The 26,959-nt window shown below is 52.0% G+C and overlaps 11 protein-coding genes across 11 annotated transcripts; 6 read left to right on the top strand and 5 right to left on the bottom strand.

Annotated features, from left to right (window-relative positions):
• Positions 1-403: 403 nt before the first annotated feature.
• EDD37DRAFT_638738 (uncharacterized protein) lies at positions 404-2,614 on the top strand. Its single transcript, XM_062817119.1, has one exon. The coding sequence runs from the start codon at positions 496-498 to the stop codon at positions 2,407-2,409; it is 1,914 nt and encodes a 637-aa protein (XP_062667555.1). The 5' UTR covers positions 404-495; the 3' UTR covers positions 2,410-2,614.
• Positions 2,523-6,005, top strand: EDD37DRAFT_128609 (uncharacterized protein). Its single transcript, XM_062809392.1, has 3 exons — positions 2,523-2,960; positions 3,211-3,833; positions 3,917-6,005. Exons 1-3 carry the CDS (start codon positions 2,849-2,851, stop codon positions 5,897-5,899), a joined length of 2,718 nt encoding a protein of 905 aa, XP_062667554.1. The 5' UTR covers positions 2,523-2,848; the 3' UTR covers positions 5,900-6,005.
• Positions 6,006-6,111: 106 nt separating this feature from the next.
• EDD37DRAFT_612167 (uncharacterized protein) lies at positions 6,112-7,029 on the bottom strand (the record flags this gene model as incomplete). The annotated part of the gene is made up of 1 exon (XM_062815334.1): positions 6,112-7,029. One exon carries the CDS (start codon positions 7,027-7,029, stop codon positions 6,112-6,114), a length of 918 nt encoding a protein of 305 aa, XP_062667553.1.
• A 433-nt stretch (positions 7,030-7,462) lies between these two features.
• EDD37DRAFT_638735 (tyrosyl-tRNA synthetase) lies at positions 7,463-9,688 on the top strand. The gene is made up of 4 exons (XM_062817118.1): positions 7,463-7,751; positions 7,807-7,960; positions 8,015-8,674; positions 8,732-9,688. Exons 1-4 carry the CDS (start codon positions 7,492-7,494, stop codon positions 9,566-9,568), a joined length of 1,911 nt encoding a protein of 636 aa, XP_062667552.1. The 5' UTR covers positions 7,463-7,491; the 3' UTR covers positions 9,569-9,688.
• A 300-nt stretch (positions 9,689-9,988) lies between these two features.
• On the top strand, positions 9,989-13,764 carry EDD37DRAFT_567991 (DNA mismatch repair protein MSH6; the record flags this gene model as incomplete). The annotated part of the gene is made up of 3 exons (XM_062814174.1): positions 9,989-10,369; positions 10,419-10,590; positions 10,637-13,764. 3 exons carry the CDS (start codon positions 9,989-9,991, stop codon positions 13,762-13,764), a joined length of 3,681 nt encoding a protein of 1,226 aa, XP_062667551.1.
• Positions 13,765-13,986: 222 nt separating this feature from the next.
• Positions 13,987-15,621, bottom strand: EDD37DRAFT_128469 (uncharacterized protein). Its single transcript, XM_062809390.1, has 3 exons — positions 15,255-15,621; positions 14,417-15,156; positions 13,987-14,365 (listed from the first exon to the last, which is right to left on the bottom strand). The coding sequence occupies exons 1-3, from the start codon at positions 15,354-15,356 to the stop codon at positions 14,209-14,211; spliced, it is 999 nt and encodes a 332-aa protein (XP_062667550.1). The 5' UTR covers positions 15,357-15,621; the 3' UTR covers positions 13,987-14,208.
• On the bottom strand, positions 15,622-17,107 carry EDD37DRAFT_128468 (uncharacterized protein). Its single transcript, XM_062809389.1, has 3 exons — positions 16,586-17,107; positions 16,375-16,533; positions 15,622-16,320 (listed from the first exon to the last, which is right to left on the bottom strand). The coding sequence occupies exons 1-3, from the start codon at positions 16,998-17,000 to the stop codon at positions 15,887-15,889; spliced, it is 1,008 nt and encodes a 335-aa protein (XP_062667549.1). The 5' UTR covers positions 17,001-17,107; the 3' UTR covers positions 15,622-15,886.
• A 1-nt stretch (position 17,108) lies between these two features.
• EDD37DRAFT_128546 (glutaminyl-peptide cyclotransferase) lies at positions 17,109-18,617 on the top strand. The gene has a single exon (XM_062809391.1). The coding sequence runs from the start codon at positions 17,251-17,253 to the stop codon at positions 18,409-18,411; it is 1,161 nt and encodes a 386-aa protein (XP_062667548.1). The 5' UTR covers positions 17,109-17,250; the 3' UTR covers positions 18,412-18,617.
• EDD37DRAFT_128466 (ABC bile acid transporter) lies at positions 18,477-23,709 on the bottom strand. The gene is made up of 2 exons (XM_062809388.1): positions 23,021-23,709; positions 18,477-22,969 (listed from the first exon to the last, which is right to left on the bottom strand). Exons 1-2 carry the CDS (start codon positions 23,348-23,350, stop codon positions 18,542-18,544), a joined length of 4,758 nt encoding a protein of 1,585 aa, XP_062667547.1. The 5' UTR covers positions 23,351-23,709; the 3' UTR covers positions 18,477-18,541.
• A 234-nt stretch (positions 23,710-23,943) lies between these two features.
• Positions 23,944-25,413, bottom strand: EDD37DRAFT_638723 (RmlC-like cupin domain-containing protein). The gene has a single exon (XM_062817117.1). It carries the CDS (start codon positions 25,015-25,017, stop codon positions 24,070-24,072), a length of 948 nt encoding a protein of 315 aa, XP_062667546.1. The 5' UTR covers positions 25,018-25,413; the 3' UTR covers positions 23,944-24,069.
• A 79-nt stretch (positions 25,414-25,492) lies between these two features.
• EDD37DRAFT_568289 (DNA polymerase ligase-domain-containing protein) lies at positions 25,493-26,959 on the top strand (the record flags this gene model as incomplete). The annotated part of the gene is made up of 1 exon (XM_062814184.1): positions 25,493-26,959. The coding sequence occupies one exon, from the start codon at positions 25,493-25,495 to the stop codon at positions 26,957-26,959; it is 1,467 nt and encodes a 488-aa protein (XP_062667545.1).

The raw sequence follows: 26,959 nt of genomic DNA, 5'->3' as shown, positions 1-26,959 counted from the left end.
ATCGGACCGATCGCGTCGCAAGAGATACCATCGCAACGAATTATCTGCAGGTCAAAGTGAAGACCGTCCATCTCGCATCGAATCTCGCTCGGCGACGGACAGGGTTTCGGATCGCTCCTTTGACCTGTTTAGGACTGAGTCGAGGTCGGCGTCGAGTGGGTCATTCTCCAGGGGACTTCCTCGGATTCCATCGTCCAGGGCTCTGATTGTGCTTCTTATCCAGAGTCGGGGTTATAGTTGATGCGGTCACCTGAGGAGTAGGTGGAAGGTGGGAGTAGTTGGAGGTGTAGATAGATTGTCTGGATAGATAACAGAGGTTGATAGTGACCGGCGGTGGACGTATCACGTGACCATCAATTCACCCTTGTCCTTCTCTGTCTTTCTTTCTCATGAATATCAATTGTGTTCATCTACAAGTTGTGCTTGTCGCAACCTCGCACCCTCGGACTACGGCAAACGTCTTGCGAAGTACGGCCATGGCGCGGCATCGTCGACATGGATACCGAGTCAAGTCAGGTCGAAGAAGTTGACGATGATGACCCTGCATCGCCCACGACTACTGATTTTCGTTCTTCACCACAACGACAGCTAGTGGACGAACTGCGCAACGGGCTTCAGTCTCCTACATTGTCAATCATAGAAAGGACCATACCATCAGTGATCGATCAACCTTTCGCGCAAGGCGAAAATGCCGAGACTTACTTCTCCCGGCAGAACCGATATTTTGGGCCAGCATCTACCTGGAAATCCTGGACCGAGGAAGAGAGAACCTTAGCACAGAGCCTAGATCGGGTACGCAGCCAGGACTTGGGTATCCATTTGATCAACACGTCTGCTTTGAAGAAGAAGAGCAGAATATCGCGTGCAGAAGGGAGATGGAAGAAAGTTAGGAAAGGCAAGCAACGAGCTGCGTCGGTCCTCTCGACGACGGGAGATGATCCGGAAGAAGAGGCATCTAGCGGCGCAGGTGTATTTTCAATACCGAAGTATTGGACAGCGTGGCCCATGCCTGCTGACGAGGTGCCCAGGGAGGAGTTGCTTCCACGAACAGGTACAAGGCAGGGAATACGATTGGATGGTATTTCGCGGCCGAGTGCAAGCTTGGAAGATTGGATTGTTGCAACTGCTACCAAAATAGCCCGAGACACTTGGAATGCACGACGATGGGAGCATAGGTCTCCAGTGCCATTCGAGAGGGACATGAAGATAGATCATGGACCATCCAAGGTCGAGGTTGATGACGCTGGAGATGACAGCTTCGAAGAGACCGACTGGGAGGAAACATCAGATTCCGAATCTGAAGACCCGGACTTCCCGGTCTTCTCATCTCGACCATTCCCACCGTCAGAGTCTGCCGGGACGCAAGAGGACGCACAGTTCAAAGCAGAAAGAGAAGATGGAACCGCCACTCCAGAGCGCAGACCAGTCCCGCTGGCGGACGACGAACAAGCTAAGCGGCTCTTCCTTCCTAGTGCTCGGCACATCTTGTCCAAAGTTGACGATCTATTGCTTGGTCTACATCACGCGAGGTATGCTTACGCATCCAAACCAACGGGCAAAAGAAGAGGCCGATATTCGCATACGCCTGAAGAGCATTCGGCAGATCAAGATCGAGAAAAAAGCAGTTCTCTTCCCGCGAGCGATTCGAGGAAACGTGCATCGTCGGCAGACACCGCAATTCCGAATGTTTCATCAGTCCTGGCAAGATCTTCAAAAGGACCACGCCGATCTCAGAACCTAGCGTTGCGAGGCTGGAGCGATGTTGTTGGTATGGCGTCCCTCACAGGATGGGACCCGGCAGTAGTGGCGCGAGCCAGTGAGCGCTGTGCAGAGCTATTTGGCGAGAACATGCTCTTTCGCACCCTCCATGAAGGTGCGCCTACGGAAGGCAACGAATCGTACTTTACGGAACATCTTGCCTTCGAGACCGAGGGATCCGAGGAACCAGTCGAACAAGAGCAAGAGAAGTTGCGGAGATGTCCTCACGAGTCATGTCCGAGACACACCCTCCCTTTCCGCAAACAATGGCGCCTCCAGAGACATTTGGCGGAAGTACATCGGCCTGGTAGGACAGCCGCGCCACCCCGCAAACCTAGACTGGTGCAGTCGAGAAGTACCAGTCTCGAAGTTAGTGACGTCGAGATAGACATGCTCGCACCACCGGATGCAATAGTCTGTCCTATGAAGAGTTGTCATCGTGGCCAGAAGCCTTTCTCCACGGGGAGAGCGCTATACGATCATGTCCGGAGAATGCATCCACATGTGGATGTGCAGAAGGTGAAGCGTCTGGAGGCCGCTAGACGTGGGGAGCGTAGAGGGAGACCGACAAAGGAGAGACGCTTGAGGAGCGTAGACCAGCAACGGTGGAGTCGCAGGATTGATTTATCGACCACTTCTTCGGATGCATGATGGCCATGATGGTGTATGAGTATCTGGGGCTAGAAGATCAGATGTCGCTACCAGATGAAATCGTGAAACGATCGACATAGAGCTAATGCTTGGGACGAGGCTCGGGATAAGTTTTGTATAGTGATTGGTGGAGACCTGCTTAGTAATTGACGCAAGGCTTCACTTAGAGATACCACCATTGAAGTCCACCTTCGACAACTTCCACTGTACAACAATCCTCAGGCTCCCTTCTTTTTCGTGTTGGATATCGTGGCTGCCGCTTTTCAGCCAAGCTAATGTCCACGAGAATCAAAGTCCCACTGCAGCAAAGTCGCGATATTAGATTCGAGTTGCTCTTTCCACGTCGTGGTGGCGAAACTGCAGCGCCCCGACTGTGACTTCACGAGAAGTTGAGGTGCAACAGGTTGGGATCTCGGACCCAGACCTCCTGACTGTTCCAATGGCGATATCAACGACAAGTCCATCGGTTTCGACGACTCACGATTCCAGCAATGGTAATGGCAAGGCCGGACTCAAGCCGATGCGGAAGGGCACCAAGTCCTGCCTAGAATGTATGTACTCGGCCATGTTCCAGTGTCTTTTACCTTTTCACTGCTCTCCCCTTCAATATTCTGCGTCTCCTTTATTGGATTATGACAAATTTGCTCGATGGGTTGTCGTCAGCGTTTGCACGCATTGACGACGGTCCGCCCGGCCCGGCCGTTCTTCCTGCCTCAGGCTTTCCATTTCAGAAATGCATTCATCAATTATTCCCATGTCGCGCGACCGTCCCAGCCCTCTCTAACGAAATCAATCATACAGGTCGACGACGCAAAATAAGATGCATTTATCCTGACGAGGCAACCGGGAACGCTACTTCGGCCCTCATCTTGAAGGTGGATGCCAGTCATGCCACAGAAGACAGGACGACTTGCATAGAATGTCAGACCCATGACCGCCGTTGCGAAACCCAAGGACTCGTAGCTCCTGCTGCAGAATCGTCCTGTTCCCTCTCATCTCCTGCAACGAAAGCGCCAAGTGCAGACCGTTTACCTGGACGAATCTACAAACGTAGGAGGGATGCCGCGGAGGAGGACGAAGCAAGTTGCCCGTCACCACATTCGGGTGGGGATCAGGACCTGCCGCGCGTGAAAATCCTGGTGAATAGGATAGATTCTGTTGTCCAAAGACTTACCAGGGAGCGGGAAAACGCTCCAAGTCCTGGTCCGAAAGCAGCACGCACTCGAAAAGCCAACACGACCGATAGTCCAAGTTGCTCCACTGGAACGAGTAACCGACCCGTGTTAGTCCACCACGATAGCTATTCACAGCGTCTAAACGCAGAAACAAATGGGGCGGGAGACAAATTCTCTCCAGCACTGGCATCAGACTACGATGTGAACAGAGCAAGTCCATTGCTCACCCAGTTGTTTAACAACGAAATGGTCCGTAGAAATCCTCACGCCCTTGCCACAAAAAAACCCCCCCAGGTATTTGGGAATCTTTCTGCTGACACGTACCCCTTCAGGTCACACAAACGTCGCTATCGCCCGCCGTCCTGACACAGAAAGTCCAGACTTTGACGTTCTCCAATCTCAATGCCGATTCTGAATCGATGTCGGACGTCGAGAAATTACGCTCGACAATCTCACCCGAGCCGTATCTACTAGAGGTCCTCAGCACCTCGACAACATGGTGGATTGCATGGCGCGACCAGTCGTTCGCGTTGCACGAAGTCTTCTTCAATGGTAGTAGCCCAAGAAGCGCAACGGCTTCAACATTCAGCGATATCACAGATGCCAGTGATGATACCGAGAATACCGGTGCTCCTTGGCCTCATCAAGAGATAGCGCCTACCTCTCTCCATGATTTTGTCTCTGGCAAATTGTCCGAGGACAATGCGATCTCGGTTGCCACGGGTTTGCTGTGTATCGCAATGTCGTTGCAAAATCTGAAGCCTGGCGTTGACGACATTGACCTGAACATTTCGGCTTCACCGGCCGATATTGCTGAACGCATTCTGCTTGCAGTCGACATAGTGCTCCTGTCGCCGTCGTCCGACCCTACTTATATGCGGGATCCTGCTTTACTGCTACTTTATATGATGCGGGCGAAGATGTATGCTGAGTCGAACCAACTCCGTAAATCCTGGCTGTCAATCCGCAAAGCAATTGAGGTAGCAAGGGAGTGCGGGTTCACTGATTCGCACCCATCGTCGGCTCAAGAAAGTGGTGGGATACCAACCATGAGTGAGGTCGAAGTTACCAGGCTGCTTCACCGCCAGCGATGGATTGGCTCGATACTCGAACTGGATCGTCTGATGAGTATGGTCCTCGGCTTCCCTCACGCGCAGGACGATCAGTTCTCGGATCGATTAGCACTTGCAGTACTCAAGGGCGAGGTACCAACGTCTGCTTCCGACCGCGATGAACTGCCTGTCGACCTCAAAATGCGTGCTTTACGTCGTGTCGTCGCAGTCATTGCAGGTCGCGTAAATGACCGTAACGCCAGCTCCGAGTCAGATGATGCCAAACAATCCATGACCATGAGCATTCAATCAAGCTTAGACGAGGCCGGGGCTGCGATGCCGATTGAATGGTGGGACATTGCCACGCACATGGAACGGCCTGATCGATATGTGACATACCAGCATCTCATCGCACAAATGTGGTTCTGGCAAGTGCAGTCTTTCCTGCATCTGCCGTACATGATGAAGCCCGGTCCTCACTCTCAAGAAGAACATTATGATGGTGCCGAGGACGCAGCACTATTGTGTCAGAACGATCAGTACCTGCAAAACCGGACCCTATGCCTACAGGGCTGTAGGAGCATGCTTCGACTATTTCACTTATTGCGCTCCGATCCTTCACTGGCAGTCTATATCTGCCCCTGCGAAGACTTCCAAGGGATCTTCAATGCTTGTATCCTTATGGTCGGGTTGCTTACTCGCTTAGCATACTGTCCGGCCATGGAGCCTCCTTCGCAAGCGACAAAAGCCTTGCTTCGTGAAGATCTCGACCTAATCGAAGACATCAAGGACATTCTCCGCTATCGCGCAGCCCAACACGCTGGCGCAATGAGCAGGCAGGGTCTTAAGGTTTTGGAAGAGTTGGGTCATTTCCTCGACATCGATGGTGGCGACAATGCGCCTAGGAGACGTACAGTGGTACTGCCGTACTTTGGCGCAATTCATCTGGAGATGAAACCGGGGCGATACCTACGCGAGAGGACACAGGAGCTTGGTTTCGACGAGGCAGAACCAGGAGCGCCACCAATCGACTCGGTTCCGACAGTGCCCGTCACTGGTGCAGTCGGCTTGGGTTTTTGGGACTCTACGCAGAACATGTCAATCACTGAATGGGAAGGGTGCACCGACCCGTCTTTCCAGTGTTCGCTACCCGACGCAAATCTAGATTGGGATCAGTTCCTATTCGGTGATGAGTTAAGCCTGAACTGGAACTTGGACGTCGCAGAGTGGCCTTGGCAGAATGACACTTTTGATCCAAGATGATTGAGACGGAAAGATCTTGTTCTTGTCAGAAAAGCGCGCATCTAAGTCGCCGCGTGTCTAAGTCATGAAAAAGTACAAATGAATCACCCGAGAAGCAACAAAAGGCCGCCACAGTCGATGGTGCACCGCTTTCATGCGAGCATGTCCAGCATGCGGACGCACGTCCCCATGCTCTCGATGCAAAAGGAAGCTGCCGAATCGTACTCGCCCACTTAAGCCGTCTGCCTTTTGAATCCACTTGACTGCCTCAACCATTTTTCGAAGTCCTGCATCTCGGGAAACTTGTCCCTGAACTCCTTCGGATTTGCGCCAAAGCCGGCAGACTTGAACCAATCAAACATGACACCAAGCTGTTCACGAAGCAGGAACTTGATGAGCCTGCCCAGAACGGGATATGTTGTAGGCATGTCAGTTCCAACGACTTTCGAAAAGGCATCGTTGGCTTCCTGTGCCGTGAGCTCATCGGTAGCAAAGGAGATGGCGCGACCTGAATATGAGCCTGGGTTTTCGAATATATCCGCAGCAAGGATGCCGATGTCAGCGGCAGATACCAGTTGTAACTTGCTATCTAGACCGTTCAGCTGCCACATCGTTGCGAAGGCTCGTCCGAGGAAATCCGGCGTCAAATTCTCCATGAATGCTACCGGCCGGATAATAGTCCACTGCATCTTTCCGTCGGCATGTTTCGATACGTCCCGGAGATGGTTTTCGATGTTGAACTTCGAAGCAAAGTGCTTGACAGCGGTTTTGTCCACGTCCGATCGCTCCGGACCACCTCGATCTGCAGAGGTATATACGAAATGACGAACGCCATTGGTGACTGCTGCGTCGACAAGGGCTTTGCCCTGCTGTTCCTCCACCTTTGGCCTCAGGGGCACTTGGACGCTGAAGACCCCATGGAATGGTACTGGTGAGGACTTGAAGATGGCTTCGCAATCGTTCAGGTCGCCTTGTAAGACGCTGACGTTAGGTTCGCGTGCGAGGGCTTGAGCTTTCGGGCTGCTTGGATTTCGTGTCAGTGCCACTAGATGAAAGGGCTGTTTTGGTGGAGAGCTGAGTAGGGCGGACAGGAGGGCTCCGCCTTGCTTCCCTGTTGCACCAGTGATGAGGATGCGCTTGAGGTTAGACATAGCTAGAAGGTAGATAAATGGTGGTCTGGCTTGGATGATTGATTTGACTGTCATTCGATACCGACAGAAGAGGGATGAATATATCTTTATACTGTACATTGGTCGGCCACGGCGCCTATCTTACTCATTATGTTTTGGTCCGATCTGGGGTGCTTTCGCCCGAAACATGTGCGGCTCTGCGCTTGTCGCCCGATCTAGACGTCATGACTATATTGATGGATGAGGACAAAAGTTGCTCATTGGAAGATCTCAACGTGTTCCTACGAGAGAAAAGAAGCGGCCGGCTGAGAACGAGGGGAACGGACGAATTTGTAGAGATGATTGTGAAAGACGTTGGAAGGAGGTCGGAGGTTTCTAACGCCGACATGCCGTGGGTCGCTCCAAACATTTTTCCTCCGCAGGCGCAAAGCGGATTGTACTTTTTGCACGCGCATGCGCATTGAAACATGATCACACAGTCTCATGTCCACCAAAATCCCAGTCCGTGCCGTCCCTCGGTCGTTGTACGTCTGTCGTAGCTGTCTTCAACGTTTGCGCAGCTATGATGCAGTCCCGGCAGCCTTCGCTACCAGTCAGAAACGAACGATCAGCAGGAACCATGTGCGCAAGATCCAGGACGCGGAGGAAGAATGGCGCCGGAGGGCTAAAGAGATCGAGGCTGGCAGGATGAGGTCCTTGCTGAGTGTCCTGGAAGAGAGAGGTTTCATCAACCAAGTCGTCGGGTAGGGATTTTGTATACTCGGTGCTTCGTCTGGCAATGCTCTAATTCTGGGACAGGTCGAGGGAAGACCTGGAAAAATTACTAATACATCGTCGAATTGGTGTCTACGCCGGGATTGACCCTACAGCAGCCTCTATGCACGTTGGACATATGGTTCCCTTCATGGTGCTCGGCTGGTTCTACATTCACGGCTATGATACACACTTTGTTGTAAGAATCTTCTTCCAAGGTTGCTGCCCACAAGCCTCGCTAATCGGATACTAGCTAGGCGGATTCACAGCTTCAATTGGTGACCCTATTGGACGGACGAGTGGGCGAGAAGTCATGACTCCGGCCACGCGAAGAGCGAACATTGCGTCCATGCATGCCCAACTCAAACGGCTTGGAGCCTCGATCGAAAGCTACGCGGAACGGAGAGGGTACCAGAAAGAGTGGGCGTGGCGGAGAGCTTTAGACAATAATGCGACATGGTGGGCAAATACATCTGCACGGGACTTCATGTCGATGTTGGGACGGCATGTACGCATTGGTCCCATGTTAGGTCGAGACACAGTCAAGACTCGAATGGAGAAAGGCGACGGCATGTCCTTCGCCGAGTTCAGCTACCCACTCGTCCAAGCCTGGGACTGGTGGCATCTATACCAAAAAGGAGTGCAACTACAAATCGGTGGAGCGGACCAGTTTGGGAACATCCTTGCCGGCGCGGAAGCCGTCAAGATGATCGCAAAGGACTCGCAAGACTACCAGGCGGCGGCTAGGCAAGTGAAGGCCATCGATGGGAAATATGATGTCGAGGTGACTTCCGATCCGCTCGGCTTCACTGTGCCTCTTTTGACCACGGCTTCTGGGGAGAAGTTCGGTAAGAGCGCAGGAAACGCTGTCTGGCTCGATCCGCAAATGACCAGCATCTTCGATTTGTATCAGGTAAGGCTATGTCCATCATTGAACGATTGAGCATGAAATATTGACACATCCTGACAGTTTTTCTTACGGTCTGCCGACGCTGACGTGGAGAAATATCTCAAGTTATTCACCTTCTTGCCCTTACCAGAGATTGGCCAGATCATGCAAGAGCACGATAAAGACCAGTCGAAGCGTATTGCACAGCATAAGCTCGCACGTGAGTTCGTCGAGCTGATCTACGGACTCGGTGCTGCGGAGCAAGCCGAAGCTGAGCATCGAAAGCTCTACAGCAAGACGCTCACGATCAGCGACCTCGCTTCGAGTGTGGCAGAAGCGAGAGCTGGCTCATCAGAGACTCCTGAATCGAGGACAGAGGATTTTGTACATCCGTCGTTGAATAAACATGCTCAACCACTGAAGCGAGAGGACAACACTCAGACTCGTGTCAAGTTGCCCAAAGCCTTGGTTATTGGCAAGCCACTGGGACAGATCATGTGGGCGGCTGGTATGCTGTCCTCGAGAGCAGAAGGACATCGCTTGATCTTGGCTGGGGGCGCGTATGTTGGCGCGACTGCAGCAAAGGGCCAGATGGACGATTCTCTGAGCTTTACGCCTATCCAGGGTAACTCTGCGGAAGAAGCGGCCAAGTATATCATTGACGATCATCTGCTGATATTACGAGTGGGCAAGTGGCGAATGAAGATCATCACCATCATTCCTGACGAGGAATACGAGGCATCTGGATTGACGTGTCCTGCTTGGGAACTGCTAAAGGCTGCTGAAGCGGAAGCCTCTGCGACAGGTACACAGTTCAATTCGGAAGCCAAAGGCGACGACGCACAAGCAGTCCAAGCACCCCATGCAGAGCAGGCTAGAGTCGAGGACAGCGCAACTGCTGAGGGAAAGGGTGTATGAAAGGGTGGTGACAGTACTGAGCGCCATCGCTGTGTAAATGTACAAGACCTGTATAAAAAGAGGCTATCTTGCCCGTCAGTGTAGGATACCTAGTTAATGACTATGCCAATCAACTCTCGACGAGAAGAAATAAGTCGTTGTACGCGTGCTTGTACCTAGGTACCTGCTAGTAAATGACAAGGCTGGCGTTGAAGGGGAACTTGTGGGGTCTGTCCCCTGTACTCTACGCGTAACTTGCGTGGAACTCGAATTGACACGCTAGAAAGTCGAGACGCGATTGCATCACATTGAAGGAGGAACTCCCCCATATCTCCATTTCTTTTTTGGTTTCTGTGCAACTCAATCCATCCTTCAACACCACTCATTCACCGGCTAGACATACGCGCTCTTTGGCCTTTGAAGGCCTCCAGTGCCATCGTCATGCCCAAGAAGTCTTCCGCCCCCCCTTCTTCCACTCCGGCGCTGAAAAAGACGCCTTCATCTGGTGGCCAGAAGACGTTACTAGGCTTCTTTTCCAAAACACCTTCCAGCGGTTCTCCCGCTCCGCTACCCGTGTTACCTGCGAAGAAGACCGCGACTGCTCCCGCACCTCTGAAGAATCGGTCAAAGTCAGCTGGAATAGCCTCTGGGTCTTCGTTGACGCCTGTCCCTAGTAGCGATGGTCCTCAACCGGAAGATGAAGAAGAGGACATTAAGGCGAGTTCGCCTCCTGCCAGAGGTCTGCCGTCGCCAGTGTCAGCTGACGAAGGGCAGACTAATGGTCTGGACGATCTGAATGCTCGTGGAACGCCGTCACGAAAGGTACCGTCTCATGACATCTCCGGAGAAGCAGTTTGCTGACATGGAACAGGCGAAGAAAAAGACCATCAGTTACGTCGAGTCCGATAGTGAAGGTACTGATGATGATGTGTTCAAACCCAAGCCTGTCGCCCGTGCTCGACCTACGAAGCGGAGGAGACTCTCAGATAGTGCCGATGAGGATGTCTATCAACAGGAGAATGCGGTAGAGCAAGAAGATGATGGTACGCGGTACTTGAGTAGTGGTCGGACTGCTACTGACCATCACAGACATGGACGACTTCATTGCTCCTGACGACTCAGAAGACGACGTGAAACCCTCTAACAAACGCAAACGGCCCACGAAACCGGCTCCACGAAAAGTCTCGTCCCACTTTACCCCTTCGACCGATGCGGACGCTGGCGACGTGGACATGGGCATGAACATGGATTTGGACCTAGACCTGCCAGATACCTCGACTGCTCAAAAATGGACATACGACCCCGAGAATCCGCAACCACTGCAGCCACGGTCCTCGAACATTCCCTCCAGAGAACCCGGCAGCAAGAAACAACGGGCACACATGACGGAACCAGAACAACGACATGCTTGGCTCGAGGACATCAGAGACATTGATAGGAACAAGCGTGATCATCCTGACTTCGACCCTCGTACATTGTACATACCACCCATGGCATGGACCAAGTTCTCTCCATTCGAGAAGCAGTACTGGGAGATCAAGCAAAAGTTCTGGGATACCATTGTCTTCTTCAAGAAGGGAAAGTTCTACGAATTGTATGAGAACGATGCTACCATCGGACACCAGTTGTTCGATCTCAAGCTGACCGACCGGGTGAATATGCGGATGGTCGGCGTCCCGGAGTCGAGTTTGGGTTTGTGGGCGAACCAGTTCGTTGCCAAAGGATTTAAGATTGCTCGTGTTGACCAACTAGAGTCGAAACTTGCCAAAGATATGCGTGAGCGTGATGAGACGTCGACAAAGGCTGGCAGTAAAAAGCCTAGCAAGGACGACAAAGTCATCAAAAGAGAGCTAGCGTGTGTGCTCACCGCGGGAACCTTGGTTGACGGGACCATGTTACAAGACGACATGTCCACCTACTGCGTTGCGATTAAAGAGTCAGAGATCGAAGATTTGCCGGCATTTGGCCTTGCATTCGTTGACACAGCTACTGGTCAATTTCACATCACACAGTTCGTGGACGACGCCGACATGACCAAGTTCGAGACGTTCATAGCACAGACCAGGCCACAGGAGATCCTGCTCGAGAAGGGCGGTATCACAACGAAGACCCTACGAATACTCAAGAACAACACTGGTCCTACGACCATTTGGAACTACTTGAAGCCAGGGAAAGAGTTCTGGGAAGGGCATATTACTGCCAAGGAGATTGAGGCTTGTGATTACTTTCCAATGGACTGGCCTGAGGTTCTTGAACAGTCCAAAGACAAAGATCTGCTGATGTCCGCCCTTGGTGCTCTGATTCAGTACTTGAGGACACTGAAAATAGAGCGAGATCTCGTCACACTAGGGAACTTTACCTGGTACGATCCTATTCGCAAGGCGACAAGTCTGGTCCTGGATGGCCAAACACTTATCAACCTGGAAATATTCGCCAACTCCTTCGATGGCGGAGTCGAAGGCACTTTGTTCCAACTGTTGAACCGATGTATTACTCCCTTCGGCAAACGTATGTTCAAACAATGGGTCTGTCACCCTCTGATGGATACGGAGAAGATCAATGCACGTCTGGATGCTGTGGACTCACTCAATGCTGATACCAAGGTTCGTGATCGATTTACCTCGCAGATGACGAAGATGCCAGATCTGGAGAGGCTGATATCTCGCGTTCATGCTGGTACTTGTAAAGTCCAGGACTTTGTGAGAGTACTCGAAGGCTTTGAACAGATCGACCACACAATGTCTCTGTTGCGTGATGGATCAGGAAAGCCTCAAGATAGTGAAGGGGTCATTGGCCAACTCATATCTGCCATGCCCGAACTGGAATCTCGCCTCAAATACTGGATGGATGCGTTTGACCGCAAAAAAGCAAAGGACACTGGCGTTCTCGTCCCTGAACGTGGCTTCGAGGAAGACTTTGACGAGTCGCAAGACAACATTGATGCTATACAAGAGGAGTTTAATCTGCTTCTTCGGCAATGGCGGAAAGAACTTGGTTCATCTGCAATATGCTATCGTGATAACGGCAAAGAGATCATGCAATTGGAGGTTCCTACGAAAGTCAAGGGCATTCCAAAGAATTGGGATCAGATGTCGGCCACGCAAGCAGTCAAAAGATGGTATTTCCCAGAACTGCGAGCACTCGTTCGAAGGCTTCAGGAAGCTCAGGAGACGCATTCTCAAATTGTCAATCAAGTTGCCCGTCGGTTCTATGCCCGCTTCGATGAGAACTACGATATATGGCTCGCGGCGGTCCGCATCATAGCTCAACTCGACTGTCTCATCTCTCTGGCAAAAGCAAGTACCAGTCTCGGCCACCCGAGCTGTCGACCTGAGTTCATTGAAGGCGATGAGAGTACTCGTTCTACGCTCGACCTCGTCGAGCTTCGCCATCCATGTCTATTGACACAGGTGGACGACTTCATCCCGAACGACGTTGTCCTCGGCGGTGACACGGCCAACATCAGTCTTCTGACTGGCGCGAACGCAGCTGGCAAATCAACGGTGTTGAGAATGACCTGCATTGCCGTGATCATGGCCCAGATAGGATGTTATCTGCCTTGTCAATCTGCGCGTCTTACGCCCTTTGACCGCATCATGTCCCGACTTGGTGCACAGGACCACATCTTCGCCGCGCAGTCGACCTTCTTCGTCGAGTTGGCCGAGACCAAGAAAATTTTGTCCGAGGCCACGCCCCGCAGTCTCGTCATCCTGGACGAACTTGGCCGCGGCACTTCCTCTCACGACGGTGTGGCTGTCGCCCAGGCCGTTCTGCACCATCTCGCTTCACATATCGGCTGTCTAGGCTTCTTCGCGACACACTATCACTCGCTCTCCGCGGAGTTTAAGGGACATCCGGAGATCGTGGCGCAGCGAATGAAGATCCTGGTTGACGACGAGAACAGGCGAGTCACGTTCCTTTACAAGCTTGAGGCAGGAACTGCCGAGGGTAGTTTCGGCATGCACTGCGCGAGTATGTGCGGAATTGCGGCGAATGTGGTCGACAGAGCTGAGGAGGCGGCTAGGGAGTGGGAGTATACCAGTTTGATGGCGCGGCGACTCAAAGCGGGAGAAAGTGACGGTGATGAAGCTGAAAAGCAGAAGGAGGTGCCGCTGGGGATGTTGAGTGATTTGGCATGGATGCTTGATGAAGAGAAGAGTGGGGAGGTCACTGACCGTGGAATCGAGGCGCTGGTCAAGTGTATCGAGGGTTTGTGATGGATTTACATTTCTGTGATCGGCCGATGTTTATGCAGCGTTGCAGCAAGTCTGATAAAGTCTGTGCTATATCTACAGCTGGTGTTTGAGTAAGGGGTGTGATGGGAACAGGTTGCTAGAGGTTTAGGTGGGCTCCGCGGCCACTTATGTGTATGCTGTTCGTTTTGATATCCTGGAACTCTGAGACCGTACCCAGCGAGGTCGTTCCCATGTATCAAGCACTATTTAGCTCGTTCTCAGCACATTGACACACCGTATCTGTATCATGCAGCCAATTTCGCATGTATTCCTGTCTTTTCCTCCCCTGAAAACCAGCCCATTTGTTCATCGCACCCAATATCATTCCGCGGGTCGATGAATATTCAGCTCAATGTTGACAATGGTGGTTGTCATTGTGCCATCAGTGCCGGGATAAGTCCACGCAATTCTGATCACAATGTTGAGTCACGCCGTAGCCGGAGCGACGATGTCAGTCACGACGGTAGCGATGACTTGTTTGTTGTCCTGCTCGATCTGGCCCTGGCTGTCGCCGTTCGCAACTGCAGCGGTAAAGACGGCAGGCTCTTCACGATGTTCCTCGGTGACCTGAGCAGCAGCGGATCTGGTGACGCGATTAGATGGATTGGGGATTTAGAAGTAGAAGGATACGTACCCGTTGTTGTCAGGAATGATAGGACTAACCACCTTCTTGCCCGTTAGAACATTATTCGCCAGCTGGGCGGCGGCGGCAAGCTTCTCCTTCTTTGCTTTTTCTTCTTCAACAATGGCCATAGAGACGGCAGCAGCAGCTTGATCAGTTTCCTCACCATCGGCAGCGGCGATCTTGTTGGCAGCAGACTTGCGAGGAGCAGCTTTCTTGGGCTTGGTCGGGGTGGGTGGCTCAGCACCGTCCTCGCCTTCTGGGGTAGTCTTCTTCTTCACCGGAGTCTTGCGTTGTTTCTTGGGTGGCTGTTCTTCCTCTTCGTCACCACCATCATCACCGTTGGCGGCAGCTTCGGCTTCCTTTTCAGCTTTGGTCTTGCGACCTCGCTTCTTGCCGGCGGAAGTGGTTGATGCTGGCGTGTCGGCAGTCTTAGGAGTCGACACCTGACCTTTCTCAGCGTCACCATCCTCATTCTTGACAGTAGTAGCAGAAGAACTGCCATCAGCATCATCGTCTTCCTCCTCGTCCTTGACGGTGACCTCGGGCTTGGCAGTCTTCTTTCCTGCTTTTGGAGTGGCAGCCTTTCGTGGTGTCTTGGGCTTCGCGGTAGCGGTCTCACCATCGGCGTTAGTGGCAGCAGCAGTGGCTAGCTTCTTACCGAACAGCTTGGTCTTGACTTTGTTCCACTGTGTTCTAGCTGAGCCGGAATCCTTCAAGCCAAGCTCTTCAGCCACGGCGTTGAACTCGATCTTAAGAGATGTCAGTAACAGCGACAAAGACGACGACACGAAATGATATCCTCATGATAGTGGAAGCAATCGTGGACGTAAGAAGTGGGTTCGCTAACCTGGAGATCACCTCCTTTGACGTTACGGAGGCAAGTGACCAGTATCTCAGTCTCACGAGGAGTCATAGCCACCGACTTGTTGGATGAAGTGTCTTCCGCCATGCTGATTGAGTGTGGATAGATCAAGGATGAAGGATTGTGAATGAGAGATGGTGGAAAAGTGGTTGTCACTGATGAAGAGGTATGGTATGGTGGAATCAGGTAAAAAGGTGAAGGATGTAAAGGTGAGAAGAGGAAAACGAAGGTTCTTATAGGAATGCCACCGGATGCCAGAGGTGATGAATATGGAAACCCGCAATATGAAACCGAAGTGAAAGACAGGTGAGAATATCGTCAGTCGAATTATGCCGGCAAGAATGGTCAACCTAGGTCAAAAATTTAGGAGTCTGTGTCCCTTTGGCCGCCGGGCGGCGCTCATGGGCAACGGCAAGAGATGTCCCAGTCAACTTGACGACCTCCGCCGCATCAAACGATCTTTCTCCACTTACTGCCTGACCCCCTGTTTTGTCTCGGGCAGATACTAGACCTCACATAGAAGCGATGTCCGCCTCGGTCCCAACGTCATACTCACAGTGGTTGTCGGTTCGTGCTCCTGGATGAAAACCGTCTCAACGTTACAGGTGGCCGCCACGTCACCGCCGCCATTTAGCCAGCGTACCACTTTCGATTCCTGTCAGTCGCTCATAGACCTTGCTCCATATGCCAGGAGTGACATCCATGGCTGCTCTGCCGGTTGCTGATTCTGGCCGTACATAGAATTGACTCGGATTAGGTCGCAGGAAATGACCGTGTTCGACCAATGGCCCTATCCATTCGAAGGTGACGGGCCTCAAGGAGCTTTGTGAAGGTCTAGTGTGAGCAAGTCTTGGGGACACTACGTCAGTCAGACACGTAGCCCGCGTGAACCTCATCTCGAGTGTGGCATCGAGGGGCAAGCTCTTTGCATATTCCATAGCCGCCTTAGGAGAATGTTGCGCTGACTGGGGAAGTCGTAGGAAGACCTCTGTCACCATTGGCCTCAGAGTCCAGTTGATGAAGACGAATGGAACGAAACCTGCCAACCATACTTTAGGGCGCTGTCAGTAATCTTCCCTCGCAGACATAACAAGGAGGTACATACAGCCGGCGACGACCCAGAAGGAGCTGCCGTTGACCCAGTGAGCTGGTGCGACGATGACGGTGACGAAACCGAGCACCGCGATGGCAGTGAAGCGTAAGAAGGTCATCATGTAGATCCGGGCATTCCCTAAGCTGTATATCCGTATCCTCCTCTTGTATACTAACAGATTGTCAACTCGCGTTCTTGCGGCTTCGTGTCAGGACATGAATACCTTTTGGCTCCGGCCGAGGCGGCATTCGCCGTGTCAGTTGCTCGATATGCAACCGTTCCTTTGGCGAGAGCGTCAAGTTTGGAGTAAGTTCAGCCTTGGGAATGACCTTCAATGGTACTTCCACCTTGCGCTCGGTGTCGAGCGAGGTCTCCTGCTTTTGACTCGGTACAAGCTCGGTTCCAGCGTCCGGCTGCTGTGGGACTGGTGTTGAGGCATCGTCTCTTTGCTTCTGCGCTTGCAACTTCTGACTGTGTATCACCTGAATAGGCAGGTTGTTCTTCTTGCTCTTTTGTGACTTCTTGAATAGTGGCGGGCATGTGCTAAATTCGGTTCTTCGTGTGGTCGCATGTTGTCTGCTACAGACCTGAAAAGCATAACGCACTTCTGCTAAGAGGACTGGCGGCAAGCCTCGCATAGCTCAGGTGGACGACCCAGGTCGAGCTGGGTGTTGGCATATGCAGTCAATGGCACCTTTCCAAAAAAATATTTGTCCGACGCGGTCGCTGCTTGTCCGAGCGCGATGCGGAATTCGAGGAAACTGCGCCGAGAAGTACTCCAGTACATCGACGACCATCCTTTCACCACTTCAGTGTCCGCCGTATGTTCGTCCTTTCTGACGGCGTACTAGAGATGATTGACTTCCGGATCCCTTGACCTCGCGCAACATGTGGCAGCAGCTGTCAAAATGGCTGCTGACCGCCTTGTCATTCCTTTTACTTGACGTCCTGGCATACGCTCCTCTCTCCGATGACACACTCGTGAATCGTCTCCCACGGCCAGACACCGCCGACTTCGACATACTACAAACCGGCAACCTGCTAGCACCGATATTGATACCTAGGGTCCCAGGCACACCAGGCTCCAAGCAAGTCTTACAACACTTCGTCGACTTCTTCAACCAGTCTCTCCCCGATTGGACAGTCTCCTTCCAGAACTCGACATTTAAGACTCCTACGCATGGAGAACAGGAGGTCCCTTTTATCAATCTGATCGCGACTCGAGATCCTCCCGGATCGCAGCCAGGCAATGTCGGCCACTTGACATTGGTGGCACACTATGACTCGAAATATCAACCCGAAGGATTCATTGGTGCAACAGATTCCGCAGCACCATGCGCCATGCTCATGCACGCAGTCAGGTCGATCGACGCTGCCTTGACAAACAAATGGAACTTCATGTCTGCGCAAGGAGACCTGGATCCCGATTTCCAGGAACTAAAGGGAATACAAGTGCTCTTTCTAGACGGCGAGGAGGCTTTCCACAGCTGGTCGTCCACCGATAGCATATACGGTGCCAGGTCACTGGCCGAGGAATGGGAACACACGATGCACCCAGCGACAAGTATCTACAAGAACTACTTGGACTCAATCGACCTGTTTGTCCTGCTCGATTTACTAGGCTCACCAGAAGACCTGTCCATCCCATCATGGCAACACACCTCTCACTGGTCGTACGTCAAAATGGCCGAAGCCGAAGAACGACTTCGCAAGCAAGGACTGTTCAAAAGCAATCCGGATCGAGTATGGCTTCCGGACAAGAACAAAAAGGAGACGGACGTGTTCAACAGCTACATTATGCAGGATGACCATCTCCCATTCATGGCCAGAGGAGTCCATGTTCTTCACCTTATTCCCTCTCGGTTCCCCTCGGTCTGGCACACCATGAGAGACGATGGCGAACACCTAGATATAGCTGTTGTGGAAGACTGGGCTCTTCTCACCACTGCGTTTGCGGCCGAATACATGGAGCTGGAGGGCTATTTCGAGCAGCAGCCATCCAAGAGGGTCAAAAGAAACGATGATGCTATAAGTAAGACCGAATTATGATATTGACTATGACCGTCTTTTCATCTCCTCGCCCTTGGGGGCAATGCATAATATTTACAAATCATCATGCAAGCACGAAGCATCTTCTGGCGACCACTTCGAGCACCTCAAACAGTCTATATTACCAGCACTATCTCTGAGTAGTGCCAATTATTTTCTCCAGTTCTGCTCGTTCACCCGATGTCTCAACCATCTCTCTGAACACTCCATCCTCCTTGGACATTAAACTCCGAGGATCATCATACTCGAGCACCTTACCCTCACCCAATACAAGAATCCTGTCGAAATCTGCGATCGTGCTCAACCGATGTGCAATCACAATCAACGTACTATCCGTGAACTCTTCACGGATCGACCTCTGAATCAGGGCATCGGTCTCCATATCCACCGCGCTCGTAGCCTCGTCGAGCACCATGATCTTCGGCCGTGACACGATCGCACGGGCGAGGCACAACAACTGCCGCTGTCCTTGGGACAGGTTCAGACCACCTTCGGAGATTTTCGATGACAGCGAGCGGAATATGTTTGTATTCGTATCGGTCGTCACAGCATGTCCGTTCGGAACAGGTGTCGCGCTTCCACTCGCTGCTACACTCGCCGACGAAATGAGGTGCACTCTGGCAAGAGCCTCACGAAGCTCCTCGTCCGAATGCTGGTCAAACGCGTCGAGGTTGCTCCGGACTGTTCCCGAGAAGAGCACCGGATCCTGCGGTATGATTGCCAGCCGTGAGCGTAAATCGAACAATTTGATTTTGGAGATGTCGATTCCGTCAATGACGATCTGTCCAGACTGTGCCTCCAGGAATCTGAACAGAGCCAGCGTAAGGCTCGACTTGCCGGCGCCTGTTCGCCCAACAACTCCAACGCGCTGGTTTCTTGACACGCTGAATGTCAGACCCTTCAGTACGGGCGGCAGATCTTGCGCATAAGCCACGACCAGATCATGGACCTCCAAGTTGCCCTCCGTCGGCCACGCCGCTGGCGCATCATGACCGCCTTGGTTCTCAATTGCTATGTTGCTGTACTCGACAATCCGCTCCGTGGCATTCATATCCAGCTCCAGATTTGAGTACTGCCTCAGGATCCAGATGACGCCTTCAGACAGACCCAGAGCGAAACTCAATGCGAAACCAGCCAGTGACGAGTCAATCGACCTGATACTCACGATCAAGGCCGCCATGACTGCAGAAAACACTGACCCGACCATATTTAGCCGCCATCCCATCCATCGATTGAACAGCGTAAGATGCCAGTAGGCGCGGCAATGCTTGTCAATCTTGGCGTACATCTTGTCGAGATAACCGTCGGCCTTGTCGAAAGCCCGAATTGTCCCAATTCCCATGAGAACCGAGCCGAATTGCTCGAAAATGGGGGACTTTGCGTTACTTTCGAGTCTTTTGACCTCGCGTGCGCCCGCGAGATACTGAAGGGCATACCAGCCAGAGATAGAGAGCAGTCCGACTGCGAAGATGATTGTGAACGGTGATACGAAAAGCCCGGCAATGACCACAGACAAGACTTGCACTATATTGTGTAGTAAGAACCCCAAATCCATACTGATGCGCGAGTCGACCATGTTGAAGTCTGCGGTGAACCGGTTGAGGATCCGTCCCAGGGGCACAGTATCGAGCCATCGAAGCGGGGCGCGCAGAACGGCGAAGGCTAGCTTCTCAAACAGAATCTTCGAAGCACGGATTGAGGCGAGGAATACGAAGAAGTAGCGCACCGTGCCAACAAGCCATGCCACAAGCGATATCCCCAGATAGACACCTAGGTAGTAGCGAAGATCCGAGTCGATTTTAGTGGCCGCTAATTGAGATTGGATGTGCTGGTACACACCAACGGATTGCTGCATCAGCCGAGTGTGGAAGACGGACTCGGTGCGATAGGAGCGCGTCCATATACTGATCCAGTACGATCTAGCAAGGTAGACCACAATCCAGAAGGCGAAGATTGTCAGAACGAAGAGCCAGAAGCTATAGCCGCCGCAGGCACGGATATAAGTGTCGTAAATCTTGTATTTGATCGCGCCGGTCTCGCGCTTTTCTTCTTCGTTGAATTTCTTAGGCGCGTTTGATTGCTCTGTATCGTCCGCACCGGCATGGGAGCGATGGCGATTAAGGTCAGGAGGTGCATCGCTCAGGGCTGATTTCCGCCGCGAGCGGTTGGTGAGCATTCTGTTCAGACCGCCGCCGTCGTCGATAGCAAGCTCTTGATCTTTGTCGGCTTGTTCTTCTTCCTTCTGCTGTTCGTCCTCGTCAACGTCCAGGATCGAGTTCAATCTCCCACTCTTGCGTAAATCTTCGGTCCGCCCTGCCTGCTCGACCGTGCCATTCGCCAGCAGAACTGCATAGTTCGTCTTGGGTAGACAGAGGGCGACATGATGGGTTACCAGGATTCTCGTGCGTCCTTGACCAAGCTCACCAGTCAATGCCTGCTCAAACAGGTGTCTCCCTACATGCGCGTCAACGGCCGAGAAAATGTCGTCCAAGACCAAGATGCCAGCTCTTGAGTACAAAGCTCGGGCAAAGGATACTCGCCACTTCTGGCCGCCACTGAGATTGATCCCATTTGCACCAATGTCAGTAAGCTCACCATCCTGGAGCATCTCCAAATCCTTGGTTAGAGCGCATGCCGTCAGAACCTTCTGGTATCGATCATTGTCGAGCGGAAGGCCGAAAAGAATATTTTCACGGATCGTCGCGTTCTCAATCCACGGGATCTGAGCTACAAATGCGATCGAAGAGTCGATCAGCCAATTGCCTCGATTTGCTTTCCCATCATATCTTGCAGCAGCCTCAGGTGGCTTAGGTACCGCGATAGTGCCATCAAGAATGTCAGCTTCGCCAATGATCGAGGCAAGCAGTAGACTCTTGCCGGATCCAGTTCGCCCTGATATCACGCTCAACTCGTTTTTGGGGAAGTCAAGGTTGAGATCGCGCAGCTTGAACTTGTCTTCCTCCTGCTCGGCATCGTCTGAAGGCCACCCTACGACAGCATTCTTGAACGCGATTGTATTGCCGGACCGACTGTAGTCTGTGCGTTCAGGAGCATCAAGATACTCTTGAACACGCTTCGCAGACACTATTGCGTCGAGTAAATCTGTAACCATTTCGGGGATCACAGCCAACGTCATCTCAATCGCCTCAAAAACGGAGATCGTCGTAAAAGCGACAGAGGCTGTCAGCTCCTTGTTGATCACAGCGTATGTTGTAAGGGAGATCGCCGCGAGCATGACAGGACCAAAGATCCAGATGCTGATAAGCGTCGTGTCGTAACAAAAGACTTGCCATTGTGTTTTCAGCTCTTTCCTTCTGGTCTCTAGTATCTTCTCGTACCAGTCTCGCTCAAGGGCACTGAACTTGATCTGTCGGATGCCTTGAAGAGCTTCTGTGACCACTGCCATCTTGTGATCTCGGTGCTTCATGAGGTTGTCTTGTGCATTGGCATACCGTTTTGAAGTGTATATATTTAGTGGTGTGATGATAGCCGGGGCGGCCAAGCCAGCAAGCAGCGGAATAGGACCGATCAGTTTCGATAAGAATGTGAAGGCGACGATGAGTTTGATGGCGGAACCGAGAAAGATATAGTTCCATTGGGCGAAGTCGGCAATTCTTTTCGAATCGACACCGACCAGGTTGATTGTGCTTTGTCGAGATTTCTGGAAGTCTTCGTCTTCGTCTTCCTCGGGCACACGATCTTCGCCCTTTTTGCCGGCATCTTTGTTCACAACAACCTCCCCATTCAGAGCTTCACCGTTGGCGTCTGCTTGCTCCTTCTTGCCTGCAGCTTTGACATCTTTGCGTCTGAGAGCTTTCCCGAATACGACAGCCGAGAGTTGTTCATACACGGGAATACCAAGCCTCATGAAGCATATGAAGAACATCCAAGATTCAAGCCAGGATGAGAATGTCACGGCTACACCCAGGGCGATCACCAGCAACCACGCCGTAAAGCCAACGTCTGCTCCTTGATCTCGAGCTTCAAGAGTGCGCAGGATGTAGAAGAGGGCGATTTGTGGTATGAAATTGGTGACGGAGCATATTGCCTGGAAGGTCCATTGCTGGATAAAAGCCCACTTGTGCGACCAGAAGACGGTTTTCCACAACTTGGTTGTCCTTCCTACGCCTTCGAATTGTTTTCGCAACTCTCTAGAACGCACCTCGTGATCGATCTCTGCTAGATCGTCGTAGCCAAGACCTCTGTTCTTGACGGCAAAGGAGAGAATTTGCGATGGCCATGAAAACGTGAATTTTCCTAGGACCGAAACCGTGTTCTGACGGTCAACGACCTTTTCGTTCCAGAAAACATCTGGCCGCCGAGGAATGGAAAGGCTTGCAAAGAGCAGCGTTATGCCGCAGACGATCTGGATAATCGACAAAGCAAGGTGCACTTTCCTTGGAAGAGGATCAACTTCCGACTGCCACAAGGAGAGGTTCTCGAAGCCGACTGCAACGACCAGAAAAAGTGCAGAGGTGGCGGAATAGATTCCTAGGTTATACCGTTTCAAGGACGAAGGTGTGACAAAAATGGTGACGGTTTGCGACAGAAGTAGCAGCTGGCAGCTGTCAGTGAATATCCCGCCACACTATCATGAGAGCATACTTACCCACGTTGCCAGTTGAAGCCATTGTTCCAACGTCAATGACTGATGTGATCGAATACTTGTCAAGACAGCGGTAGCCAGTGCATCCAGACTTGCGACAATAGACGTTAGTATCAAAATCCATCGTGGTATTATGTCGGAATAAGATGCTTGAGACTCGGCTGTGGCAGCTCCATCTTCATCCTCGTACAGTCCAGTAAGGTCTTGATATTGACTTTTCTTCGCTCGGAATCTGGCGATGAACTGGGTGGCGGACGGAATGGAAAGAAGTGCCACAACAACGAGGCATGCTATGGAAATGGCAACCGAGGTCGTTGTACCATGCTCCGTCATGACTGTCTGCGTTGAAGGATGTCCTGAATCTGGTCACATTTCGTGTATAGAATGATAGTTTGTGACAGGGAGAAGATTCAACTTTAGTAAGTGGGGTGTTGGTGGCCGACGTAGTACTAGATTAAAAAGTGGCCCGGATGGTGGGAGAGTATGACGAGAGACACAGTATGGATCATATGGGGTGGCTATTTCATTGTCTGATATCGGATTGAAAAGGTAGCGACTGCCCCCTGATATACTCCAAATCCTAGCAGACAAAAGAATGTTCTTTCCTCGCATCTTCCTAATGCCAGTAAAAGTCACATATCATATCGTTGTCACCTATGACATAAGGTGAAGACGAGATTTGAACGGTTGTGGAAGGTCTAAAGAAGCTGCCGCTGCTTATCGAAAGCTCGGTTCGGGTAGGCAATATACCTGGGTGGCATTCTGACTTGCCATTGGTAAATCGTCAACATCTTCCCCAGGAAGCGGTCAATGCGAATGACTCACATTCGATTGGCTTGCTTTGGAGGGGCTGCTGCATGGCACAGTGCATGGCTCGGAGAAATATGACTTGGAGAATTCTGGACGAAGTACCCATCGTTGAACAGACGCACACAATGGGTACGTATTCCAACTACCTAGACATCTGTTGATCCAAGCATACAATACATATTGACGCTAGGTACTATCCACGCCTATGCTATCTATCCCAAACCCAGTATACACAATCACGATCATTCCGAGTCAATGATCACCACTTCGGCTTCTGCCTCCCCGACACTTTCAAACCTAAGCACATCATTGGCGTTGACGTGAGTCACATATGCGCCGTCACCTTCCTTCAAGGTTGCATCTTCTCGCCCGTCTAGTCTGATTTTGGCCTTGCCCCCCTTCATTTCTGGCACATGGATGTAGACTTTTCGATCCGACTTCGATGACACAGCATCTCCGCCACCAACGTTGTAGCTGAATGTCTCGCCCACAGGGATAATGCCTGCGCTGAACACCAAGTCGGCGTGTACAGGAATCGTTCCTTCTCGAGCGGGCACCGCAGCCTTCTCCTCCTCCAGTGTGGCGTTTGGACCAGCTTTCAATGGTGTAATGATGGTAACAAAGCCCTTGCGCTTCTCCTCTTCAGTGAAGGTCGTGGTATGATAGATCGGTGGAAGGTTTCTCTTCCAGGGAAGTGCCCATATTTGTAGGAAATGCGTCCACTCTTTCTTGCCTTCACTATCTTCATTGAACTCGCTGTGAGAGATGCCTCTTCCACCGGTGGTAAATTGGACATCACCGCGGTGCATTCGGAAGAACTTGTCCTTGTCATTGCTCTCTGCGCCCTTCTTTTGCATCGAGTCACGGTGTGTCAACTCTCCAGAGAGGATGTAACTGAAGATCTCTGCATTCTGGTGGAAGTGGGTGGGAAACCCCTCTCCTGGCTCGACTCGATCTTCGTTGAGTACGCGTAGAGATCCGAACTGAGTATATCTTGGATCGTACCAACCGGCGAAGGAGAAGGTATGCTTTGTGTCCAGCCAGCCGTGGTTGGCGGTACCTCGTGTTTTGGAAGGTCGGGGGACAATCTTTGCGTGAGACAGATTTGACATTGCTGTTTTCAGGACGTTGGATGCTCTCATAGACGACTGTTCTGTAGTGTTGTTGGTGTTGGTGGTATTGCTAAGCATGTAAATGGCTGTGATTGCGCTTAGGAGTGCTGTTATTATTGCGGTGAGTGTGGTTTTTTGCTGAAGCAAATTGGAAAACATGGAAGAGAAGGTAGGAATAAATACTTAGACCTGAAGGATGGCTAGATCATGGTAGACGAGACGAGAAGAAGGACTGCTTGTGCATTATACAGGTCTTGGTCAATAACCGTGCAATTGGAATATGGGTTACCCAGTGGTTACCCAATCCTTGGGTAAGCGAGCAGAGGCTTTGTGTTTGCGAGCGCGGAATTGAAGAGCGGCTTTGAGAAAAGAGATGGAGCGCAGGAAGTTGACCAATGACCAATGACCATCGGGCTTTGTCATCATGCTAGAGTGGACAAATGATCTCATGCTCGGCTTTACCCCCAAAGATCTCGCCTCGTGTCGCCTCGATTCGGTTGTCATTCTCAATCACCACCACCATCTCCTTCTATTCGATGCAGTCCTAGGATTGATGAAGAGACAAAGGGATCAAGTCATCGTCGAAAATCCTTTTGTAAAGCCAGAAAATCAGTCTTGGGCAGTTACGCCTCCGGCATCTCTCCACAGAACAGTCTCTCCACCACCCACCAATCCTCGACGCCGCAGCCGATCTGCCATCCAATCTCTCCCTACAAAGTCCGACACTGCGGCTGTGGAAGCAGGTGAGATCGAAATCGACGATCATGTCTCTTTCTTCTCGTCGAAGCTCCTGGCAGCGACCAGAGCTTCTGTGCAAGGGCAACCAAGGCTGTCGCATGACGAATGGCTGAATCTTTACCAAAGAAACCTCCACGACCGTGGCCACCATTTTGTCGTTCATCAACACGATCATCCAGTTGCCGGTACTCACTATGACCTCCGTCTGCAATGCAATGCCACCAGCTCAATCAGTTTCTCCATCCCGTTTGGCTTACCGGGAGATCCCAATAGCAGGAGACTCAACCGCAACGCCATAGAGACAAGAGTCCACAATCTATGGAATCACTTGATCGAAACAGCTTCTTACGAGACTGGCACCATGCTCCTCTGGGACACGGGTGAATATTTTGTTCTTCCGCACTCATTCGATGCCGACCCAAACGCAGACGCAGCAACCACCGATTCTGATTCTGATTCGCCCAACTACCCCGAGTCAGAACCAGCCAAATTGCATCGTGCCTTTCAAGGTCGCAAGATCAAGATTCGTCTCAACGGCACGCGTCTACCTAAGGATTACACCCTCAGTATCCGCCTGACACACGAGAACAATGCCCTCGCGCAACCGAAACCACCATCGTTCAAACGTCGCCGGAAGGTCCCGCCACCAACAACTCTCCTCCGGAAAGACACAGCGGACTCGAAACTAAGTTCGAGCCAGGGCTCCAATCCAAGTCGAACGTCAACCCACGACCGCTCCAGCGTCAGTCCTGTAGAAGACAAACGCATTCCGCGGCTAGGCCGAAGTGTTTCATCCCTGCTTCGCACAGCATCTCCGCCATCATCCAGCCGGAATCCTCCAGCCCTTACACACCAACCCGCCAGTTCCGCCTCAGCCCTGGCACCAGAGCCGACCGACAATAATTCACCCGCTCCCAAAGAGGATAAGACCAATAAGTCCAGGGACGAAGAAGACCAACAAATCCGCGAGAGAAACGCCTACCCCGGCGCAACCAACACCATCAATAGCGTCCATCAGCGCCGGTGGTTCCTATCCATCGACCGTGAAGCATCCGGCTTCCGCCCAACCAACCGGATTGAGTTCGGTCGTCGAGTCTGGGAACGTCCGCTCGAGAAAGACTCCCCGGCCGGAGACGGGTTAGGCGGCTTTCCATCTTTTTACGTGCGAGGCCGCGACGTCGAGACAAGCATTTTGACGGGTCGACTCGCGGCGGACGTGGCAACGGATGAGGGGCTGGTCAATTACAAACCTAGAGGTGGATGGAGGCCAGTCACCGACTGA

The sequence above is a fragment of the Exophiala viscosa genome (assembly GCF_022695815.1).
Source record: "Exophiala viscosa unplaced genomic scaffold EDD37scaffold_10, whole genome shotgun sequence".
Taxonomy (NCBI): Eukaryota; Fungi; Ascomycota; class Eurotiomycetes; order Chaetothyriales; family Herpotrichiellaceae; genus Exophiala; species Exophiala viscosa.
This window is presented reverse-complemented; position numbering and strand designations above follow the sequence as displayed.

Excerpts from the sequence above, each read along its gene's own strand:
- EDD37DRAFT_638738 (XM_062817119.1), top strand. The coding sequence starts at position 496 with ATGGATACCGAGTCAAGTCAGGTCGAAGAAGTTGACGATGATGACCCT.
- EDD37DRAFT_128609 (XM_062809392.1), top strand. The coding sequence starts at position 2,849 with ATGGCGATATCAACGACAAGTCCATCGGTTTCGACGACTCACGATTCC. Across the intron at positions 2,961-3,210 it reads CACCAAGTCCTGCCTAGAAT|GTCGACGACGCAAAATAAGA; the intron begins GTATGTACTCGG and ends TCAATCATACAG. Across the intron at positions 3,834-3,916 it reads AGTTGTTTAACAACGAAATG|GTCACACAAACGTCGCTATC; the intron begins GTCCGTAGAAAT and ends GTACCCCTTCAG.
- EDD37DRAFT_638735 (XM_062817118.1), top strand. The coding sequence starts at position 7,492 with ATGTCCACCAAAATCCCAGTCCGTGCCGTCCCTCGGTCGTTGTACGTC. Across the intron at positions 7,752-7,806 it reads TTCATCAACCAAGTCGTCGG|GTCGAGGGAAGACCTGGAAA; the intron begins GTAGGGATTTTG and ends ATTCTGGGACAG. Across the intron at positions 8,675-8,731 it reads GCATCTTCGATTTGTATCAG|TTTTTCTTACGGTCTGCCGA; the intron begins GTAAGGCTATGT and ends ACATCCTGACAG.
- EDD37DRAFT_128469 (XM_062809390.1), bottom strand. The coding sequence starts at position 15,356 with ATGGCGGAAGACACTTCATCCAACAAGTCGGTGGCTATGACTCCTCGT. Across the intron at positions 15,157-15,254 it reads TCAAAGGAGGTGATCTCCAG|ATCGAGTTCAACGCCGTGGC; the intron begins GTTAGCGAACCC and ends ACATCTCTTAAG. Across the intron at positions 14,366-14,416 it reads ATCATTCCTGACAACAACGG|ATCCGCTGCTGCTCAGGTCA; the intron begins GTACGTATCCTT and ends TCGCGTCACCAG.
- EDD37DRAFT_128468 (XM_062809389.1), bottom strand. The coding sequence starts at position 17,000 with ATGCGAGGCTTGCCGCCAGTCCTCTTAGCAGAAGTGCGTTATGCTTTT. Across the intron at positions 16,534-16,585 it reads GCCTCGGCCGGAGCCAAAAG|TATACAAGAGGAGGATACGG; the intron begins GTATTCATGTCC and ends ACAATCTGTTAG. Across the intron at positions 16,321-16,374 it reads CTTCTGGGTCGTCGCCGGCT|TATGGTTGGCAGGTTTCGTT; the intron begins GTATGTACCTCC and ends AGCGCCCTAAAG.
- EDD37DRAFT_128546 (XM_062809391.1), top strand. The coding sequence starts at position 17,251 with ATGTGGCAGCAGCTGTCAAAATGGCTGCTGACCGCCTTGTCATTCCTT.
- EDD37DRAFT_128466 (XM_062809388.1), bottom strand. The coding sequence starts at position 23,350 with ATGACGGAGCATGGTACAACGACCTCGGTTGCCATTTCCATAGCATGC. Across the intron at positions 22,970-23,020 it reads GGCTTCAACTGGCAACGTGG|CTGCTACTTCTGTCGCAAAC; the intron begins GTAAGTATGCTC and ends GACAGCTGCCAG.
- EDD37DRAFT_638723 (XM_062817117.1), bottom strand. The coding sequence starts at position 25,017 with ATGCTTAGCAATACCACCAACACCAACAACACTACAGAACAGTCGTCT.